Source organism: Corvus moneduloides, chromosome 4, assembly GCF_009650955.1.
Source record: "Corvus moneduloides isolate bCorMon1 chromosome 4, bCorMon1.pri, whole genome shotgun sequence".
In the NCBI taxonomy this organism is placed as follows: domain Eukaryota; kingdom Metazoa; phylum Chordata; class Aves; order Passeriformes; family Corvidae; genus Corvus; species Corvus moneduloides.
Genome location: NC_045479.1, coordinates 19,058,981 through 19,082,205, shown reverse-complemented (window position 1 = coordinate 19,082,205; position 23,225 = coordinate 19,058,981). Strand labels below are relative to the sequence as shown.

General features: G+C 40.3%; 1 protein-coding gene across 15 annotated transcripts in view; it reads right to left on the bottom strand.

The window, feature by feature from the left end:
• The window catches only part of MYBPC1 (myosin binding protein C1), a 70,986-nt gene that overhangs the window by 5,502 nt on the left and 42,259 nt on the right, over positions 1-23,225 (bottom strand). For 7 of the 15 annotated variants that reach the window (XM_032107525.1, XM_032107527.1, XM_032107526.1 and 4 more), the window contains 18 exons: positions 22,060-22,165; positions 21,593-21,759; positions 20,821-20,983; positions 19,965-20,071; positions 18,594-18,727; positions 17,315-17,471; positions 16,246-16,350; positions 15,426-15,614; positions 14,696-14,830; positions 14,543-14,623; positions 11,090-11,158; positions 9,820-9,987; positions 9,245-9,333; positions 7,677-7,872; positions 5,598-5,737; positions 3,687-3,846; positions 2,075-2,211; positions 990-1,176 (listed from right to left, as the gene is read on the bottom strand). In XM_032107525.1, the coding sequence (XP_031963416.1) occupies positions 990-1,176; positions 2,075-2,211; positions 3,687-3,846; positions 5,598-5,737; positions 7,677-7,872; positions 9,245-9,333; positions 9,820-9,987; positions 11,090-11,158; positions 14,543-14,623; positions 14,696-14,830; positions 15,426-15,614; positions 16,246-16,350; positions 17,315-17,471; positions 18,594-18,727; positions 19,965-20,071; positions 20,821-20,983; positions 21,593-21,759; positions 22,060-22,165 (2,490 nt within the window). The remainder of the gene's footprint in view (positions 1-989; positions 1,177-2,074; positions 2,212-3,686; positions 3,847-5,597; positions 5,738-7,676; positions 7,873-9,244; positions 9,334-9,819; positions 9,988-11,089; positions 11,159-14,542; positions 14,624-14,695; positions 14,831-15,425; positions 15,615-16,245; positions 16,351-17,314; positions 17,472-18,593; positions 18,728-19,964; positions 20,072-20,820; positions 20,984-21,592; positions 21,760-22,059; positions 22,166-23,225) is intronic. The other 8 variants (XM_032107534.1, XM_032107539.1, XM_032107536.1 and 5 more) reach the window with 3 other exon arrangements.

The window sequence follows — 23,225 nt, the reverse complement described above, 5'->3', positions numbered from 1 at the left end:
AGTCAATAGAAGAGAGACCTAAGATGGAATAAGAGTAATTTGCTATATTTGCCTAGAGCAAACCCTGAGCCTATCCTGGTTTGCTAAGCTTCAGCTGCTGTGTTCACTTAGCAACCTAACTTGACTTTTCAGCGCAAAGAAAAATAGACAAAGCAACCTTCTCAGGTGTAGAGGTCTTCTGTTAGGCTGTGAAATAGAAAGTTTGTGATTAAGGAAAGCAACCTTATTTCCAGGATGAGAACATCACCTTTTAAAGACAGTATCTCAAAAATAAAAAATAAAAACTAAGAAATACATGATGCATATTTTCATTACATTAGTTAAGTGTTCAGCTTAACATAGACCAAACATTTATTGAAATGTCTTCTTGCTGGCAAATTTGATCTGTGGGACAAGATACATCAGAAAATACAGAAAATGGAAACTGAAATACAAAATAAACACAATACAATCCATAAAAATTTTAAATGTGGTTTTCATTATAGACTAGCATGATGGAAGTAATATAATTAGAGCCATATTGATATGACCCAAATTCCCTCTAAATTCCTTAATTAGACACTTCCTATCAGCTGGCTTTAGTCAGCTTTCCTTACTTATAACCTCAGATTAATTTTTTGAGCAATACTTAAGTTTATTTCACAGCTGAAACTAAGCCTTTGGTGGGAATTAGTCCAGATGAATATGAACCTGTATTTTCCTAGGAAGTAATTTTCTGAAAAACATGAGATTATTCATTAGTAGTCCAATCCAAGTCCTCTTGCCATTCATGGTATCCCAGTTAATTCTAAACTACCTGAAATTCATAACATTTATCCATTAATGAAAACAAAACAAAAGGAAGCAACCAATTTTATTTTGTTCTAAGAGAGATTTGGATTTAATTCCAGAAAGCTGAACTCCCTTTTGCACTTGCCTTCCATCTTTTCAACTCCAATGTAGGCGGTGCTCAGGCAAACAGGGTGTTTGCAATGTTTTAAAGCCCTTACCTCTTACTTCCAGCTTGCACTCCACTTCTGCCTCTCCCAGTTCATTGACTGCTCGGCAGGAGTAAGTGCCTCCATCATAGGGGCTGGGTTTGCGGATCTCCAAGGTACAGACACCTTGGTTGCTGAACATTCGGTACCTTGGGTCGTTCATTATAAGCACTTTGTTTTTCATCCAGGTTATTTTGGGCTGTGGTAAAAACAAACAAACAAACACAGACAAAAAAAACCAAAAGAAAGCCCAATGCACAAACCTGTGAACTGAAATACTTTATCTCTTTTTTTGTGGTGTTCAGTTAAAGCTGAGCAATCCAGAAATGATAGAAAATAGATGAGGTAGTGATAGAAAAGAAACTGTAGCTCTTAACAAGATAAGCATTGCCTGCATCATGCATCTGTTTTCTAGCACTTCTTTTTATCAGTGCAGCTCTTATCACCTAATTAAAGTCATAAGTACAAGCCTGTTAGCAATACAAGGACCGTGTAATGATAGCAAACATCTGATCATTAGCTTTTGACATCCAATTACTCTAAGTCAATAAGAAAATCATCTTTTTCCACAGTAATTTGCACAGCAAGAAACTGTGAAGGTGAAGGGTGAGCAGCACTCTGGATTTCTCATTTTACTAGGCCAGATCAGTTTCTCACAACAGAAAAAAGATCTCAAAAAGACACAATTCAAAAGAAACCACAAAACTTATCATGCAGTGGGTCTGAGAAGCAATGTGGCACCCCGAGCATTCCTGCAATGTGCTTACTTAGAGAAAAATAAGCTTTTTATAGAATAATTATGGCCTTATTTTAGTAACAACTTTTACTGATACATTAACTGTACAGCTCAGTGAGGGTGCCAATTAAAGCCCAGCCTTCTCCTGAGGTTCTGCCCCTTCACTGAGTTATCTGTGCATTAACTATTATAGTACCTATAACACAGGTAAGCAGGTCCCTTCTTTTTGTATTCTTTAGAACCCACACCAGTATGTCTGCCTTCAGCCTGGCTCAGGAGTTAAATGTAGAAGTTATTGTCAGGTTACTGTCAGGTTAAACTCTCTCGTGTTTCAAGCGACGCTGTCAGAGCTGTGCAGTACCTTGGGGTTGCCCCGGACGCTGCAGTTCAGGGTGGCATTGTAACCAGCTACAGCAAACGTGTTCACCAGGGGCTGAGTGAACAGTGGTCGCTCGCTGAAGTCGAAGTCATCATAAACTGGGTATTTGTAGACTTTACCTGTGAAATGAAAATCAAACATTTATAAAATCAGCGTTTGTTGGCACGTAGCTAAACATCCAAGTGTATTAAATGGCTGCAGAGAGTTAGTTCTGATTTGCACTGCTTTATGTACCAGCGTGACTCCGGTAATTGCACTTGTAGGGGAGGCTGGAGGTGGGTCTGCACAGTGACTGTAGCCCTTGGTCATGCTATGGCATTGATGTCTGAGAGCTTCCCTTTGTTTCCTGTGCAGGTGGTACACTAAACAATACGTGTGTATTCCATGTCTGTGTCTGCATGCCTTGCATGCTATAGAGCAGGATGGATCCTAACCTGTGTGCTGCAGGATGCCTGTCTTTGGCAAGCCTTGTTCACTCTGGTGGCAATTATTTTTCACAGTTTGTTCTGATTACAAACTGTCTCTGTATCTGAAAATCCATTTTTTCTTTCTGCTTCAAACGGTGCACTGACAATAGAGATACCTGAATGGATGCAGTTTCTGAACAAGGAAAGCATGGTAGTAAAATGTAATGGGCCAGTTTATGCCCACTTTGCAGTGGAGATTACCACCAATAAATCCTCTTCAGCCACACAGTCAGCTGGCATTTAAAATGGTTGGACAAACAGACATCTATTCCTGTGCACAGGTGTCATTAAACAGCTTTGCTTCACTGAAAGCTGATTCAAGCTCTCATGCTGACTTCAGTGCAGTTTAGGCCTAATACTTCTCTCATGAGAAGGGCAAGTAAGCAGTGCTGAAAAAGAATTCCTGTAGCCATTCTGTTGTTCATTACTCCATTTCTAAAAGAGACCTTCTAAAAGACCTTCAGTCTTTCAGCCCGCCTACGTGGGTTGGACAGGTTGTCTGTCCTCTGCATCATGGCAGTCATGTATTCCTTCCTTTCAGACAAACTGCTTTGATTTGCTTCCTGTAAGCTATTTGCTTTTAGAATTTCCTTTCCACAGGAAAGTTGTTTTTTTTTTTTTTAATTTTGCTGTGCCATTTCAAACTGACAACTTCTGAAATGTCAGGATTTTTGACTGCAGAATCAGAATTTGCCCAACCCCACCCTCAAGAGATGTGAAGCAGGGGTTATGTTCTTCTGTTGCATCCTGCCTGAAATGGAGGGAGCGCCTGCACAGCTGATGCCAAGTCTCCAGTGGAGGGCAGTGACCCACTGCTTCTAACAGAACAGCTGCTTTACTTGTCTTCCAGCTCTTGCCAACTCATATCTGCCGGTGCTGACGTGAGTCTGAGCTCCAAGACCATAGAAAATGTCAAAACATGGGAAAATGTCCAACTCCTGATTAAAAACAATGACTATGAACTATGTGGACAAACCATGAAGTCTGAATAGAATGCCCCTCTGTTAGTTGTACCTGGCCTCGGGGCTGGGAGTGCCTCTGAATGCTTTAGAATGTCTTTACCTTTAGTCACCTTCCAGCCTCTGAGCACCCCTTAGCCTTTGACAAAGAACGGGTAATTAACTAACCATCCTTTGCAATCAGAGCGCTCTCTTTGGTCATGGTTGCATCCTCGCTGAGGCCACACATGTTTTCAGCGAAGATCCTGAAGTAGTACTCGTTGCCTATGACCAGCTCGTTGATGGTGGCACTGGTGCGGTGGTAGTGCTCGATCACGGTGAACCACTCCTGAAAGGCACAGACACAGAGGGTGAGCTCCCCCCCAGCACCCTGCGCCTCCCAGACGTTCACTGGAAGAGTCATCAAGCTTCTGAGAGTAGGTTCTTCTCTGAAGAGAATATAGCTAACAATAATTAGTGAAATGAGCGATAATGGAAATACTGCAGAGTTCACTGCTGAGCAGTGAAGGCCGAATGGAAAGTGAACCCTACGAGTTGTTACACTGGCAGCCAGGAGGGTTCATTTTAGGAAATCCAGTATTACAAAGGTTATGTTGTGCCAGCAAGGCAGGCTCCGCTCCCTCATTCCTAATCCACGCTTCTGACAGAGAAAGTACAGTTGCAGATAGGAAAACTGCATTCCTGTGGGGAAGGCAATAGCATGTGCTGTTCTGCAGCATTATGCACTCACAAGAGGCCACTGCACTAATCTGCCTTCTCTATCACAGGCTGAGTGTTCATGAGAAATGTAGTTCTGTGCTGGTGGTCCTCTGATATCTAAAGGCTGAGATGGGGAAGTGGGTTTTTGTGCTTTGGTCTTGCAGCAGTAACAGGACCTGTGAATTCTGTCCCATTACACAATACCTAAACAACAGTAGGAGATGAAAGAGGCTAATGCTAAAAATGCAATTACTATGAAGTGCAATATGACCACAGCAATGTTTTTGCTTTCCTTTGCTCTGCCCTACATAGTTTTCTTGCTTTTCTAAAGATGAACTTGTGCTGAGTTCCCTGTACCACAGTTTGCATTAATGTTTGGTCAACTTTAAGAGCCAGAGTTCCTTTGGGAAAACAGTTTTTTGCAGAAGACCAGCGGAGCCAGAATTGCAAAATGTACCAGCACAGATGCTGTGAGGAAAGTGACCTGAATGATCCATGTCACACTGGACCCTGGATACTACTGCTGTTGTTACTTTCTCCTTATCACAGTAATTTAGAGGGGCCGTTGTTCTGGTCACGGTACCAGAGACAGTATCTTCTTACAGTCTCAAGAGAGGGGAGAGAGAAGGAGAAAAAAAAAAAAAAAAAAAAAAAAAAAAGGATGCAAAGGGAAATAGTGGCACGGGAAGGGAAGAATGAGTTGTTCAGACCATGAAGGAGACCAGCATATTAATGTGAGGGGCAGAAGGGGACAGCAAAAGATTCTCTTGGATAAGGCAACTCCCAAAATATTGGCCTAGATGTCCAGTGTTTAAATTTGCAGTAAATGTTAAATCTAAGAATCCAACTACTGTCTTTTAAGAATGTGTAAAATTTTTGTTAGTTTAATAAAAATAATAAACATTTCTGTATTGCATTTTTCATCTGCAAATCTCAGAGCAGTTTAGGAGTGATGTATGTGCTGTTTTGCCATGGGTACTAAGGAGTGGCAGTGACTTACATAATGTGACATTGCAGGTTTGAAAACAGCAGCAATGGTATACTTTTGTTCTAGTAGCAGCCTACTGAATTCAGAATTAATATTTTGGTGTTTTATTTTCTCTACTGAGGCAAAGGAAAAATGCAGAATTACTTCTCTCAAGTCCACCTCTCCTTTCCTTTTTTTAGTCCTCCTCTTTGGCATAATTTGAAAATATTTCCATTTCTAGGCTTTAGTTATAGTGAACAAGAGATTTTTAGAGTTTTTAGAGATGCTTTTAGAGATTTTTTGAATGCTGATAAATCAGTGCTTTGTCCACCTGTCATTTTAAGCATGTAATGCTTTTTGTTTTTAAAAGGGAGAATTCCCATCCCGCTTTTCAACATCTCCTTATTACTTACCATACTCTTTTTATCTGCTTTTTGAATAGTGTACCCAGTAATGGCAGCATTGCCATCATCTTTTGGTGGTTTCCATGATAAATTTACATTTTCTCCCCAGACATCCTCGATAGTTACAACCTCTGGCGGGCCTGGGCGATCTGTAACAAAAATATGACAGCTGACATATTCTACTGTTTGCTTTCCCTATCTCTTTCCCACACACATCTTCTAATTAGTTTGATTTCTCTCTCTTTCTTACAAAAAAACATCATCAAAAGAAAGATGTGGTTGCAAAATAAAACTTTCCAAAGTGAAGGCATGTCAGAATTAAAATAAATTCAATAGTTAAAGTTGTGCTGCCAGTGTTGCCTGTTATGTGAAGAAATAGATGGCAAAGCCAAAAAGTAAATGTGTTTTCTTGTCTGTCTTTCCTACCTTTCTGTCCTTTCAGCATTTAGGATTTCTTCTTGTCATAGGTTAGCAAGCTGAGTCTCGGAAGTGATGTCCGTGCCAAGGGGTGCTTACAGCTTCTCCCCCCCCCCCCCCATGACCTATCAGCTGGCCAGTTTGAATATGGACAATTCTTTAAGCCACTTAAAGTTGTGATCACCTCTGTGATCCACACTTAAGAATAGACAAACTCCCCCCCAAGCTCTCTCTCGTTTCTGGTGCTAGGACAGGTGGCTGCGGGGCCCGAGCGGGGCCCAGTGGGCCCGGCCAGGCCCTGCTTGGGCCAGGCCCTGCTCGGGCCACGGCTCCAGGATGACCCCCCCAGCAGGGCTGTGGGCAGCCAGAGCGGCTCGGAACCCCCCCTCAACCCCCTCCACTGTGGCCAAGATTTCAGCAAAGCGGCACCGCTGTCCGGCAGAGGTCGGGTGACCAACAGCGATAAGCCACACAGCTGCAAGGCCGAGGTGAGATTAACCCTTTTATTGCTGTGAAGAGCTGAAAACCTGAGGGAAGAGAAAGAGGAGATGCTTAAAGCTGAAAGTCTGTTGTGAAGCTATGATATATCAGAGTATCCTGTTGTAATTTCATGAAGATATGGGGGGTGGAGTGTTCAACTCGTAAGCAAAAGCACCTGCGCTGAGATAGGCAGATGCTGAAGCAGCTATAATTTCATGAGAAGTTTGAACAGGGAGAGATGGAAACGATGAGGACTTTTGCTCCAAATGGGAAAGGAGAAACCTCAGTTCCTAGAGAGGCTCCCAGCGATAGTCCTAACGATGAAGATGATGAAGACCCTTTGCTCCCAAGGAAGGAGAAGGGCCTCTGTTTTTGTTTCTGAATGGCTCAACCTTAAAATTGTACCCCAAAAACTTCAAGAGTGGACCCTTGAAAGCAGTTTCGGGAAAAGCTGCAAGTCGGGGTAAGGGACTCGCATGCGAGCAGAGAGACTCCTCTTCCTAAATGGACTGAACAATATTTGGAAGTGGGCGGCTGTCTCGTTGTGATAATGTTTTCATAGCACGAGCAAGAAGAGACTTCTCTTTCTAAATGGACTGAACAAGGTTATTATGGAAGTGCTAAACAGACTGAACATCTTAAGGGTTGTCTTTTTACATTGTCAGCGGGAGAAGGGAGGAAGGTGGGGGGAGGAGGAAAGTTCTGAAGGTATGGTATAATTTTTTTCCCCTCTTTTAGGTCTGTTAATAAACTTCTTTATATTCTTTCAAGTTTGGTGCCTGCTTTGCATTTCTCCTAATTCTTATCTCACAGAAGATAAGCAGTAATGAGTATTTTGGGCCAAACCACTACACTAAATTGGTGTTTCTGCCCAGTTACGAACCGAACCCGCTACATTCTACACTGCACTTGTGACAAACTTACTATGAATTTGCAGCCATTTCTGTCTATGGGAACAGGAAAAATCTTGCATCCTGGATGGACAAGACCATGAGGGGCATAACAGTGAAAAAAAGAGACTGACACATTCCAACAATGCTATTGTGTGTGGAGCTTTCCCTAGAGGCCACAAATCTCCAGCCAAGTAATTGGATGTGGAGAGTTATCACTGTCAAGAAAGATGATCCTTGGGATTCCTGTTTTCCTGTAGCCTGGGAATGGCTGGATTTCTTTCTGTTTCTTCAAACATACCAACGATCTGAATATCTATTGTAGCTTTGTCCACCAAGTTCTCCACCTCCACTTTCATGTCGTACTCCCCGGAGTGCCCCCGTTCTGCCTTTCGGATGAAGATGATGGTGTCGTTCTCCGTGTTGCGGATGTTGATTTCATTCTTGTCGATTGGAGAACCATTCTTCTCCCACGATACTTTTGCTCTTGGTTTTCCCTGCAAGGAGCCAGGAAAGAATTTTTATATGATTTTTTTTTTTTGGAGAGAAAAGGGAAGAGAAGAAAACAAGTTTATTTCCCATTTTTCCCAAACAGGGAATAAAAACTGTCCTGAAAGAAACAGAATTCTTTTTAAAATTATACACCACTTAGAGATACAATCATGCCAACTCACCTAAAATATAACTTTCTTTCTTTTTTTTTCTTTTACCCAAGAGACTGAAAATATTTGCAATTTCTGGCTATTTTGGATAATTATCTTTCTGGCTAAATTTGACAAATAATTTCCAGTTTTTGAAAGAAAAGGGAGAAAAAAAATAACCCACAGAAAATACAGAACAAAGTATTTCACCCTCTGGAAATGCTTACATTCTCTACACTACCACTGAAAGAGGAAAGTAATAGACTAAACCTCCAGGGGTCTTCAACTCTCTTCTTTCATTGCAAAGGAAGTTGTAATAGCTGTTAGGAAGGCTGGATTGATCTCTTTTGTGCGCCATTTTTTGTGTGTCTAAGTGCCCAATATAGGTACTTAAAGTAGAGTGAATTTCACCTGCTTTGCCATGGGATTTTCCTTCCACAGGCAAACAGTTTGCAGGTGCTGTCTGAAAAGGGTAATCTCACATCATTTTGAACACCTTATCTTAGAGAATAACCATAGACTATTCCTTTAATTTCTCAAGAGAATTATATCTTGCAGCATATTGCTGATTAAGCTTTTATGAGGCTTTTAACAGCCTCTGTGAAACTGAGTTATGCCAACCCAGTATCTTTAAATGTGCAGACATGAAATAGAAATGAATTCTTCCATGATTCTTGTATTCACAAGAAGGACTCTGCAAGGAGAAAGGCTGTTGCTGTTTAAAAGATATGGGAATGAAGGTTAACATGATGCTGTGGGAAAGCATGCTATGTATTTAGAAATACTCATATTACAATTGTGATCTCAAGGATTGAATAGTTGCAGTCTGCCCACTCTTCCTCTCTCATGATGAGGAAATTATTAAATGCAACCATTCCATTCTTGATAACCATATTTAACTGCTTCCAGTGCAACCCCTTTGCATTGTGCTAGCAATTATCTCACATGCAATGTCTCCTGTGAAGAACTGTAAGTGTCCTTTGGATGACAGGTGACCAATCAGTATGAGTGAGTTACCCAATTCATTACTTGGCTGAACATTGTTTGTTTGACACATCAAATCGAAAACTTTCAAGCAGCTCTGTACTTCAGAGTGCTTCCACATCTGCTTAAGTTAGCTCACTGGCCAAAGTTACAGAGAAAGGAGTCAAAAAGCAGCAGTATCCAAAAAAAAAAAAGGGGAAAAAAAAGCAAAGAGAAATTTTCTGTCAGTGTTTTTAGTCCTTACCTGGAAAGGAATAACAAGATTCACAGTTTCTCCAACTCTTCGAGTATAGGTTTGTTTTAAGTGTCTTGGTAGACGAATCTTTGGAGGTTCTGGACAAAACAAAAGCTTGTGTTAAGCACTTCTTTTCTTTTCTAACTGAAGCAGCACTGTTGTGCATCAATATAAAAAGATGACAATGTGGTCTACAATTCCCAGAAGTGACAAACGAGTGAGGTGTCTTAAATTTCTTGGTCTCCCAGCATTACATTCAGGACACCATCAGCTTTTATAACACCAAATGTTATGATGGTAGGAATAGGTGGGAAGCTTAGTGCAACTTAAAAACAGCACCATCAACTTCAAGTTCTGCAGAAAAAAAAAAGCCCTGAAAAACTGAAAAATAAAGGCTCAGAAATGAACTACATAAAAAAAAATTATGCATTTTTTAGAGATGGTTTCATGATTTCTTGCCACCACATAATGGCTTCGTAAGGCCATATCATCAGTTACCAATAACAACTATTAGCCTTAAAAAAGCAGGTATCAGTATGGAAGAAGAGTGTATTTGTGGGTAAGTGTAGGCAGGAGGATCTTACCTATCACTTCCTTGACTAAAATAGGCTGTGGGTAGTACTTGGGCTCACTTTCACCAGCAGCATTCACAGCTTTTACTCTCACAAGGATTTTTGAGCCAGTTGGAAGGCCACTGATGGTAAACTTCGTTTTGTCTGTCAGCTCTGGGTTAGCCACGATCCATTCATCAGCTGATTTAGGGAAATCAGGAGAGGAGGACAGATCCAAAGAATAGCCAGTTATTAATACATCCACATCATGGATGAAGAAAATTACAGAACAGTAATAGATTCATTAGATTCTAATGAATAATTCTGTTTTGTTTTTCTTATTATGCTGTAACACAATATAGATTCACTTTCATATGTGGGAAAAATGTTTCAAACCCTGAGGGGTTTTTGTTGATTACATATTTGTATATTCATATATTTATATGCCTTTATATAGTGATACAAATGCTATTAGAATATGTCTGTAATTTAAGTGTACCAGAGAGAAAACTGGTTAGATTTTATAATTCAGCTAGAATAAAACAAGGGGCACAAATAATCTATTTCCAAAAGCAGTCATCATTGCTTTAACAGCTTCCTTGGAGAGAAATGGGTTTTGCAATTAATTTCAACCAGTGCTGTGTACCCTTGAAAGTATAACTGAGGAATAAGAGAAACACAGAACATTTACACATTGCAATGAAATGCCACCTCTCCTCATGCCTTTAAAAAAGGAAGGCTGTGTCAGAATTATTCACATAATTACAGCATTCTCAGATTTTCAGTTCTATCCCAGGCAGTCACATGAAATTCATAGAGAGATCGTAAGGGTACAGTCTTTCAGAACAGCTTCAGTTACAAACCATACTTTGTAATCCTCCCTGTCCTCCCAGCACAGTGCCCTAACTGCTGGCACCTGGGCACTGGAGCCGGATTTAGGAACTAGCAAGTCAGGATCAATACTTTCCACTTCATGTAAAGATAGCCCTATAAAATGGGCACAGAAGACAAGAGAACTCTTATAAACTGGAGAGCCCTGCAGATGTAGAGCATAGTGCTGTGGTACATTTTCATAACTGAGTGTCTTGCTTTTAGGAATTAAGTTTTCCTTCAAGCTTCTAGCAGAAAAGGATTTCAATCAATGACTGTTTCCCAAGAACCTCCCCCTCCCCTTACACCTATATTACAGAAAATTCCATAGACTGCTGCCCTTAGAATTCACTGTCAGGAATTTATCTTTACTTTTATGAAGAGAGTTTTTCTTTCATTAAAGAAGACTTATATCCCTTGTGGAATACTGTACCTTCCAGGTTAAAGGGTGGCTCCCCCAATTCCTCAGACAGATCTGTCGATATACCTTGAGAGAATCCATCTTTAAAATTAATCAGAGACACCCACTTTCACACAGATGGAGCATTTTGTCAGTGGTTAGCAATTTCTGTTAGTAAGTATACAAAGATAGATGCTGGGCTTTAGAGATTTAGAGAACCCATATTTAGGGATACTGCAGGGAGAGAAGAGATGGAAAGAGGGCATCTAGATCACAGAACAGTTATGTGTGATGCCCACAGGAAAGCTAAAGGATGAAAGAAGAGGAGGATATAAAGTTGTATGAGTTTCTTGGGCCTGAGCATAGCCTCAGAAATATGAAAAGAGACAAAAGGAACACTTGGAAGAGAGAAATGAAACAAAATGATGATGAGAGAAAGTGTAGAAGGAGAAGAAAACACATCATAGAAGAGATAAGAAATTCAGAGATAAATTCTGAGTAAGAGAGACAGAAAAAAAGAGGTCTTGGAATAAAACTTAAAAGAAACAGAGGAAGAGAACACATTTAGCTAAAGGTAACATAGATAGAAGATTAAAGAAGACCAAACCCATGGATGATGACAGCTATGATATAAACCCTAAGGCTTTATTTCCTGGACAAAGTTATCTCTGCCCTGGATATCCTGTAATCCTGGAGCTGGCTATTTTTGGGATAATAAAAATACTCTTCTAGTATCTGTGCATGGTCCTGGATGAGTATGGTGGGAAAGATCTCAGCCAACAGAAACTCTGCAATGCGCTTATTTACTAGCTATGAAAACAGATCATCTGCAGGTACAACAGCCTCTACAAGCAGATAAACATATTCTCATGGATATTATCATGGGGAGCACTCAGGCCATGCTCCCCAGGCTGCCCCCAAAATACCACACAAGAACCAGTCAGCAGCACACTTTACTAGTGACTGACTTCTCCAGGGTCAACAGGATTCGGTCTACTCCACATCACCACAGCAAGAGGGCCAAAGCTGGATGTTGTAAACTAGGCCTGGGAATTTCTCTCTCTCTGTGTATATATATATATGTGTATTCTATATTCTCGTTATTCACACTGTGCAGTGCTGGATCAGGATACTTATGATGAGACTCCAGTTCAGTAACATGCACAGAGAGCTGTCAAAAGTGGTACACAGTTAAGGAGTCCAAGAATCCATCATGTTGATCAAGTTCTGAGGTGCAGACTAGAGGGAAATACCAGTTTTGCAAAGCCAAACCAATGTTTATGATACATTATTCTTCTAAATTATCTTTCTATATATTTTTTTGTCTTCCTATTTTCAGCCTGTGATTTCTCCTAATGATAGCTGTGTTAAGGAAGACTCTAAAAAGCCCTCATTAAAGCTACTTCAGTGACAATGAAAGAATGGAGAATGTAATGAGAAATGAGTTTACAAACAGATAACTAAGAGAAAAAAGCAGCAGAATGGAGACAGTCATGAAAAGTATCTTGAAATTAAAAAGAGTTATTAAACATTACAGAAAAAATTAGTTTGAGGCAGAACAGGCAGAAAGGGCTGAGAAAAAGAGGCACTAAGATATTGCAAAAAAGGAAATAAACAGCTGAACAGAGAGAAAAAGATGAATAATCCAATAACATGATTTTTAAAATTGGTATTTTAAAATTGGCATTTTAAAATTCGTATTTCCTACTTCTCTTGCTTCTTCCTAGGCATTTTCATTACATATATACATAATGTCAATTGTGTATATATAGATGTATATTCATATATGAGGCATATATAGATATACATATACATAAACACTCAAAACTGTGTAAAATACATTGTACCCATTGTATTTTAACTGAGGTGAGTAACAGTAAAATGACAGACTTGGCTGCCATTTTGTTGTATCTTCATGAGTTTAAAACCTATCTGGAAAAAAAAGTAAAGAATTTGTTCCATTCAACAGGTATACAATGTTCTTCTGTCTAACAGCCCTTTAAAGACAGATTTGGAAGATTCCTCTGAAAGCCATAGTTTGAATTAACATATTTCTCATCCTCTCTTACTGCCTAATTTGGACATTACATACGGTAATGTCAAGCACTTTTAACTTTTCCCTGCCATTCTACCAATGCTAAACAAAGCATAATAACAGCATCCACTCCTCCCATTGACAGTCCCCTTTACATTCCCCTACATCCGGCCTGTGCAGTGGAAACAATAGAAGAACACTGTATCTTGAGGGAAGACTGCACGCTTACTTGTTCTGAGCTGTTCCCGCAGCTCCCTCCCAACATACAAGGAAAACCCTTCCTACCATTCCAGCTGTGTCTGCCTTCAGGTACTCTTCTCCAGGTCTGTGAGCTTCTTGCAGTCCTGCTCCTTAAAGATATTCCTCTCAATACTACAAGATGCTGAGTGCTCCTGAGAAAAGCCAGTGGTTCTTCTTCACGCCCTCTCCCACTCGCCTGAGAGAGAACTGAATGTACTCATCCCGTGGCACCTGACCACATTTATGACCTACTGTTTTCCTGGGTTGTCTGAATCTGAAATGTGACAGCATGAATGACAGGTTCTGTCCTCTACCTTTTGTCTCCAGGCTATGGACTGTGTTCATGAAAAGCTTTCATTGAAATAAATGCCTTCATGGAAAAAAGGTGGTTGACCCATTGCTTGGTTTACAGCACAGTTAAGAGCAACAGCAGTGGAGCTGAAGATAACTGTGTCCCCTTCATCCTCATCCACCACATTGCTGCAGTTGATGCTGTTGGTCCACAGAGGCTGGGTATTGCACATACCACTCCAGGCTACTTGATACTTACCCAGGTGCTGGTGGATTTTACTTTTTGAAAATAGTCTTCATTTGATGCCAGTTCAGAAGAAAGTCTGCTGGAAAATACTAAGTTTCTGCTGCTTGATCACCAAGGACTCTTAGTTGTAAAATGTAAGTTATATTTCCCTGTTCCTTCTTACTTTACTCTCAAAAGCCTATTCAGTCTCTTATATCTTTATCTTCCTCCTTCAGATCTTAAATATTTTTATCTTAGATGGACATAGTTAAAGGTCCCCATAACTGCACTGAAATGTTGGAGAAATTAAATATCTAGACATGGACTTTGCATGCCTAGATGACACCTACAGGATCTATTGGAGAGGCTGTTCTCAGTGTGGGCAGGCAGCACTTGAAGTAGCCAGTTAGTAATACATCAACATAGGGATTACCACACTGAGGACCTCCTGTCCCTAAAACCCAGCCAACCTGAACATATTTCAGGCCACACTTGTAGCCATTCATTATTTCCTACACCTTCATCCAACAATGAGCTCCTTACTGCCCTGACTCTCATTTAGCATCTAAAAGAGGATAGTTATTAACGTGGTACTTGGTATACTACAACAGATTATATGGCTTTTGATTTGGATTTCAAATCAAGTGTAAGAGATGTTGAACTACAGTCAGTGGATGGCATCTGGAATACAAACCAAAGGGAGCCTGCACAAAACCCTGCTGCTTGAGGTTTTCTGCCTGATTAGTCTCTGCCTGACAGCCAGAGCACCTGATACCTGTAGAGAAAAAATGGAGAAAGTCTCACCCACTTTCACTGTGAGTAAGGTACCCCGGGCGTTCTCACTTACTTCCTTCAAAGCAGTACTCCACCACGTAGCCGTCCAACCCTGCTGCCCCGATCTGGTCTGGTGGCCTCCACTTCATTGTCACCGTGGTGTCGGTCACGGTGTCCACTGCCAGCAGAGTTGGGGGACTGGTAACAGCTGAAGCAAGCAGGGAGAAGGAAGAAAACTGTGTTAAAATCAAAGCTTTAGTTTAGTGTCACAGGTGACGGGCTATCCTGCCTACCAGGATGATTTCCAATCATCCCTGGCACGTCTTTCCTAATTAGGACCACACTAGGAGAAGCAGCTACCTCATCCCATATCTGCTCACAGCCTGACCGAGAGATAAATTCCTCCTGCTGAGGACAGGGAAGGACAAACAGCTGGAGAAGGTAGAGCAGAGAAGTTGGGAGCAGTGTATTCTAGCACAGCAGGTGTTTTCTGGCAAGAAGGGAGCACGCTGGAGCTGTAACAGCCACCTCCTTTCTCCTCCTCTGTATTCTGGGGGTGCTGCTGAGCAAGGTGGGAACTTTTGCTGTCTACAGAACAAGACCCAGGGACTTGTGGCTGTCACAATAGTTTGAAAATCTGTTTCTTTATGTGAAAAGGCCACTGAATTATCCTGTCACAATGTGAATGACAAAGCCTTCTAGCTGTCACACTAATATAGAAATTGTATAATTAGATTACTATAATAACATATTAATGGTTATTTTCTAAATGCATACCTATCTCTGTGCTCTTGGCTACTTACCTAAAGGAACAAAGGACTTGGAAGGCATACTTGGCTTGGACATGCCTATGGCATTGACAGCGAACACACGGACCTCATAAGCAACACCTTCAATCATTTTCTTTGGCTCAAAAGTTGTTTCTTTACACAGTTCAAAATTCAGCCTCATCCACCTGGAGCTTTGTTTCTTTTTCCTCTCAATGAAATATCCTTTAGACCAGAAAAGATTTTCTTATCATAAGTGATGGCATAATGGTCAGTAATAAAGGGTCTATTTTTTGACTGCCTAATGACCTTTTTTTATCTCAATATCCCCTTCTAGCTTCAGAGTGATTTAGGGATCATTTTCCCTATTGCAAGCTATTATATAGTCACCTATTTTGCTTTCATGGCCATATACGAGCTTTTTTTTGGACTTAGAAGTCTTCTGTGTTTAGTTCAGGGTGAAAAGGGCCTGGTTCTACTGACCTCTGGGCCCCTCTGACCTTCTGCTTGGTTCTGTGTATTAAAAGATATTCCAATTTACTCGGTAAATTGTTTCTGAAATTCCTTCTAACATTCAAAGAGGCTAATAACAGTTCAAAGTTTGGTTTTATAAGAGGTTGTCTTTCGAGTAGGGGGATTGATACTGTGACAACATACAAAATGACAAATCTCAAAGCATTAGAAAAACAGGTATCTGATAAAGTCAAAGAGTAGGTAGAACATTCTAGCAACTGGATGCTCCCTGTGCAAATCTCCAGAGCCTGAGCTAAACTCTGATCCTGTTGCATCCACTCTTTAGGGTTTGCTTCTTTTGTCTATATTAGAGAGTCACCACCAAAAAAAAAAAAAAAAGTACCTAAAATGGGTGATCCACCATCATTTGCTGGAGGTTCCCAGGTCATAATACACCAGTCTTCACCTACCTCAGTCACATTTGGTGCCTGAGGAGGATCAGGGACATCTGTTGTAAACAAAATAAATATTATTTAAAAAAAAAAAAATCTTTCTTCTTTTTGCATAGGTTGAAATTAAAAATGTCAAATAAGAAACAAATCTGAATCATTTTTGAGGTGAAACAGGAATTCCTAATGAGGAGAGAGAGAGAGAGAAAGAAAGTTAGTGGATCCTGGCTGGTGGTTAGAGGTGGATGGATGCCAAGGTCTTCAGCATGGTCAAGCCACTTGAGAGGCACTCAAGGGCATGTGCTAAGGCAGAGCCCACAGCCACAGGGAAAGGGGGGAACCAGTGATGCCTTAGGTTTTAACTTTCATATTTTTCAAATCCTGGGCTGCCTAGTGTGTAACTCTGAAGTTCCTTGTAGCCTGTTAATTTCTGCTCTCTCGTGCTAGGTAGACATAACAAAGCCTCTCCGGGCCTGCTCTCCAAGAACACCCAGACCATCCCAGGCCCAAAAAGTATAAACCAAAAGCTTCTAAAGGGGGGGCAAGCTTGGGGAAATTACATCATTAACTGAAGCTTTAATTGGAGAATTAACCCTGATATGCAAATGAACCAAGCCTATAAAAGTGTGAAGAACTCGTGACCTATCGTCCATCTTGGTGTCCATCTTAGCAATAGCCTCTGGCTCCCCAGGGGGTACCTTTGAGGGCCTTTCAAACAAATACCTACCTTTATTCCCTTATTCTTGTCTAGTCTCTGTTTTCAGGTGGCCTCTCAAGGCATCACCAGGAGTGAGAGGGGCAGCCTGAGGCAACCAGAGAAGTTTGGCCCCTGGCAGCAGTGATGATTAACTCCTACTTAAATCCCATGCCAAGCTCCTACTCCTTGAGTAACACCGAGCCTTAGTAGCCTTGCATCTCAGTTCCATGCCTCACAATAGGAACAAATCAGGAAATGGAACTTTCCTGAGAATCTACCACCGTGATAAAAGATGTGGCTCATAGGCACTGTTTCACATGACTTACCAACCACTTTAATGTTGATTAGAGCTGTGTCCTCTCCAGCCTCATTCTTTAAAGTTATTCTGAAAGGACCCGAATCGTCCCTCTCAGCTGCATCAATGACCAGGCAGCTGCTGTCTGGGTATGTTTCTGCCCGTATTCTTCCACTGTCTGTGACCATCTAGGAACCACAGTAAGCAGAGGGAAAAGTCGTATTTTCTAGATTTGAGAATCAAAATACTCAAAAGATCGAAATTCAAAATAGTACAGGTCACTTCAACAAAAACACTAAAGCAAGGTAAGAAAACCCACACTAAAACTCAGAACTTTAGTCACCTAATGACAAAAATGACAGAATAACTAAAATAAGTAAAATACAGTAACTGTTTAGTACTCAGTTGAGCCATTGCATCAGACAGGATGAGGTGCTAGGCTTCTCCTGTGAGCAGGGACACACTTTTGTCAACACCACGTATCATCAATTTGATGCAAAAAGAATAGGGTATTCTTCCAAAAGTCAGATCAAAATCTGAGTCATTCACTTTAAAGGTCAGAGTGATTGTAATGGTCAGTAGTTTTTCCTCACTGATTTCAAGTGCTGTCACATATTTTGGAGTGGGAGCTCTCCTAGAATAATTCCCTGCTTGGATAGGACCACAGTGGTGACACTACAATTAATATTTGAAAAATAGTGGTCACAGATTTGACCAGACAGGTCTGATGAATGCAGTAGTAGTAACATGTCCCAGCTTCCACATTGCACAGTGAAAATTTAAATGTGGAAAGTGGCTTTTTTGGTATTTACACAGCCAGGGATTGCTCTAAGCAAAAGTTTTGTATTGACACCAGATGCAAGAGCCCAGTTGCCCAACCTATTGTGTCATTTGAGACTTGAACTCCATTAGAATTTATCATTTGTTTTCCAAAACCAAACCGTATCATGGCTTCCTGCCCAAACCTGGCAGCCATTCTGGGCATTGAATGTCTAGAAGTAGGAGCCATTTGGTAAATTTTCACAGGTTTTCTTCTGCATCCCATATATCCTTCTCCTCTACCATTTTTTAATTGCAAACCCATATCTTTTTCGTTATTAATTTCAGCCTTTTCTTAAAAAGATCCAAAAGATACTAAATAATATTTGTCCGTTTTGCCCTTCTTGTTTGAGCAAGAAGCATTTTTAGATAGAGGACATCTCCCACTTATTTTATGCCATTAAAATCAATGTCTTCAAAAGGCTAAACATTCTTTTTTGAAGAAAAAGGCTCCTTGTTAAGCTAAAGAAACATGTACAATGACAATGTACCTTGTCCCCTCTACTCCAAAAGACTTTTGGGGGTGGTTCACCACTGATGGGGATCTCAAGTCGTAGTTTGTTTCCTGCCACTACTGTCACAGTGTTATTTTCCCCAAGACCATCCAGGTGAAGTTTAGGAGGATCTGAAAAAGGAGAGAGATTGTCCAAGTTTACCATGTAGCTGCTGCTCTGAGAGTTCAGTGACCTGGCACAGGTCTGCAACACACAGAAACATGCTCTTTGTTTTATTTTCTTGGTATTTTTAAGCAAATGAATTTTGTTTTGATGAAAACTTGTGAAGAAAAATCTATTTAAGAAAATAGTTGTCTGATGAAAAAGAAATCATGGCACCACAGACATTTTGGAATAATAAGACCACATTAAAGAAACCCACAACTGTTTTCCTGAGGCAGAATTATGTATATTCAGGTAACTTCTGAGAGAGATTTCCTCTAAGTGGCTCTTGAAAATTTCATTTGCAGGCTTTCTTACGGCACCTTTTACCAAGCTTCAGCCTTCACTGTTCTTACAGTTTCCAAATTTATTAACCCAAATCCTTTTCTGAAAAAGAAATTATCACTTTTATTATGATCTATGTGCAGGGAGAACAACTGATTAATATCCTCTTGCAACTTTTTTTAACATATTAGAAATATAACAATGGTCATTCCCCTCTAGTACCACTTCCCTTTTCACTCTCCCTAAATCTCACCAATACTTTTTCTAACACAGATATCCCACTTCTTTCAGCTTCAATTAAAGATAGTGTTTTCTAAAACTTTGGTCATTTATATTGCTCCCCTTTCGACTTCCAAGTTACTGGTTGCAGTTAGAAGCCGGTGAGGTATTGCTGTGGGAAGAGTCAATGCCCTGTTTTATTTTTGTTTGAATCACTGGGATCATTAACAAGCCTTCTGCCTTGCTGAATGAATCAAAGCTGGGCAGAACAATTTTCCCTCTAGAGAGCGTTTAATGTTTTTAGTGAATAGGTAAATATGTATTTATTCTACTACTCTTTTACCAAACTAAATCACACTTTGCAATCTTAGCAAGCCAGTTCTTCAAAGATAGTGTATAGCTGAGAAGTAGATAGCAGCAGGTGTTTTACACAAACTCTTAATAATGGTTTAGGAGCTCAGCCTCAAGAAACCTCCCCCAGGAGCTCCCCCCAGCACATAAACTATGAGCAGGTCCTGAGCGCAGGCAAAGGGCTCTCCCACCAGCTTAACTGCACTTTGCCAAAGCTGCAGGTCTGCTCTCTCTGGTGCATGCCTGCTCAGAGGATACAAAGTGGTTGTAATCAGGGGTATTTCACACTGCTTTTCATTTCCAAGGGTCACAGAAAGATGTTATATACAGGTCACTGTGCAGTGTACTTACCCACAATATGTACTTTGCATGGAATATTAATGTTGTAGGCATCCGGCACAAACATGTATTCACCCTCATCATCAACAGCAGAAACTGGTATAATAAATCTGTGGATTCTGTAAAAGAATTGAAAAAGAAGTCTATGTAAATTATATTTTTGAAGACTGCTTGAAGCTATAAGGAAAAATCTGTGAAAATTCTAGGAGATCTGTGCAAGTGTGTAAAATTACTGACTAAAAATCCTTTGCTTGTTGCTTAGTGATATTTAGACAATTAAATACTGTGTGCTTTGTACAAAATATCATTGAGACAACCACCAAATAACCTAACCAATTCTAAAATTGTTTGTTTGAACACAGGACAAGGAAAAAACAGGAGTGTAATCTCTTTGACACAGGGATTCTCTGCTGCTGCCATTCAACGGCAATTCGTTTGTTCAAGAAAAAATCTGTAGGTGATCCCATTGTGGGAATATTCTGACTTTTGCTGGACCACCTTTGTGAGTTGATACAAACAGGAGCTATGAGAAAAAGAGGCATTTAAAAGCTGTATACTTTTAAAAGTGTCTAACAATAATTTTATTTTTCTGCTTAATGTCCCATACTAAGAGCAACAGCAATGTCAAGAAAAATCAATAGCTAGCAGTTAGGTGAGTCAAGGATTTGATTATTGTCCTCCACAGCCAAAACACACAAGATTAAAGGGAGCAAGGAGACATGGCTTTTAAAATGACAAAAATAAATATATCTTGAGGGACAGAGGTTAGGCTTGATTAGCAGATAATTTTTAGTGAAGTAAGCCAAATATCGGCACATCTCCACAGCGTCATTCCATCCAAAGCCAAGTCCATACACAGCAGGCTTACCTTCCTTTGTGATAAAGTTTTACACGGTCACTAGCTTCAATCAGCTGCCCATTTTTGTACCATTTCCCTTCCACGTTCTCAGATATCTCACACTTCAAGTGGATTTCCTGTCCAAGCCTCACAGTCTGGTCTTCTAGTGCAAGTGATATCTTCAGTGGTCTCACTTAGGGAAACAGAAGCAGATTAAAGAAAGGTGATGGAGCCCAGTAACCATGGGGGATAATTTCCAACTTGATAATGAAAGAGCATGAATTGGTCAGGGTGCCAATTTGTACAAAATAGTCAAGAGCAGAATGAGTATTACAAATAAAAGTGTACATTTATGCAGAACGCAAGATAACTTCAGAGGATGGATCAGATACATTTTGTTTGAAAACACAAGCATTTTAAAGAGATACTGCACAAGCAAAGCTGAGGGGGCTACACAGTCATGTGCTTGTGCCTAGATTTAACTTTCCTGTGAAAACCTGGAAGGACTGAAGAAAAGCAGATACTTCCCTTGAAAATTGCCTTTGTTGACCTCTTGTATCTTTGTATGGATTGCTCTGTTTTCCATCTTAATGGAGTGACAGGAGGTTATCAAGCAGAACTAGTTCATGGCCTGCTACTGGAAACAGTGTCTAAAGAGAAGCCACTGTTCTGGAGATTTGCAGCTAAAAAACTGGTATGGAAGTTAAGACTCCTTTTAAACCCCCAGGGAAAGGCAAGAAAATTGTTTCTTTCTGTATGCTAGCACTCTGTGACATTCGAGAGCAAGGTGGATGATACTCACAGTCAACTGAAAGCTTGGCTTCTGATTGCCCTCCAGTTGTCATTACTGAGTAAGTTGCAGTGTCATTTTTGGCAGCTTCCTCTATGATCAAAGTGTGTTTTTTACCCTCAACCTTAATTCGATACCGAGATTTAGGATCGTTGGAAAGTTCTACACCATTTCTAAACCTAATGGGAAACAAAGAATTTTTATTTTTCCAAAGGAAGTCCTGTGCAAATGAGACTTCCATAGACTGAAACTCCCAGAGAAGACTTTACAAGACTTTAAGGCAGTAGAAAGATGAAACAAACTCATCCATGAACGTATAAGGGTATTTCTGCTGTTGCTACATTTTTGAATAGAGTTTTGGTGAGATTTTCTTAACAATTTTCAGGTTTACTGGTGTCGGAAAAGCTGCCCATGTTTTTGCCCGTGATTAAAAGCTTCTGGGTTTTATTCTCAAGGAAGCTGTTCAAAGTGTGGCTTACCATTTCACGTTTGCATCATCCTCAGACACTTCACAGCTCAGTTCCACTCGTTCACCAACATAGGTGCTGGTATCCTCCAGGCCTTTGGTCACCAAAATCGGAGGATCTTTGGGAAGAAAATGTTACAGATTTCCAATCTCAGAGGGAAAACTAAGTGGAAGAGATTTTCTAAATCATGCTGCAGAAGGCAAGATTACTTTAAAATTCTAATATGAGTATCAGTGCAGCCTTCGCTGCCTTAAATCAGAAAAGTGGTTGCTCATTAGTATGCTAGTAGGAAATCTGCTCAATAAAAGAAAAAGAACATTTCTTCATATTAATACATGCTTTGCATCCCATTTTATTGACAGTTTTGTCCAGGAAGCTTGACATGAGAAGCTGACATTCCCCTTTTGCTTCCCACAAATCCCTCTTAGAAAACTGTGTTTTCATCAGGTCCTACAGCCCATGATGAGATATATACCCATATTATAAGATGATCTGATGGCATATTGTGGTGACCTTACTTGTTTACTCCATTCCTGATGTCATAACTCAAGTTTATTTAATAGCAAAAGACTGTACAACAGTTACTCTATGCTGTTTTTAGGGGCAATGGGCTCCGCTATTCTAAAAGTATCTTTCAAATATTTGAAGATTTTTTTCTCTCACTATAAGCTTTACTTTTCTGTTTGGTTTCTTGTGCGTGTGGGGGTAATCAACACCATGGGAGCAGACAGAGTGAAGATATGGCCACCCATTCATAACTTTTGATAGAATCTTCCCTCAAATCAATGCAAATGGAATGAAAACTGATTTCTAGAAAGCCTGATCTGAGGGCACTTGGACAGTATCAGAGTCCTCAGGTACCAAGTGTGGTGTTAGGGGAAGCCAGTGCTATGACACAAAAGCCTACAAAAGGGCTTAAAATTATGAAGGGCACCACAGCCCCAGGAGATCCCAATGCACAGTATCAAATCAACTATATCCTCATTTCAGGGTTTTCACTAAGCTGCTAAGTACAGGATGAGGGAAAAAAATAGCCAGGGATCACAGAAATACCAAGTGATCCTAACAATACAAATACAAATTCAAATACAAATTCAAAAACATACCGAACCAGGTCCTCCCTGTTAATTTCTGTTGCAGCCAAAGAAGCCACATAAATGTAGCACAGCTGAAACAGC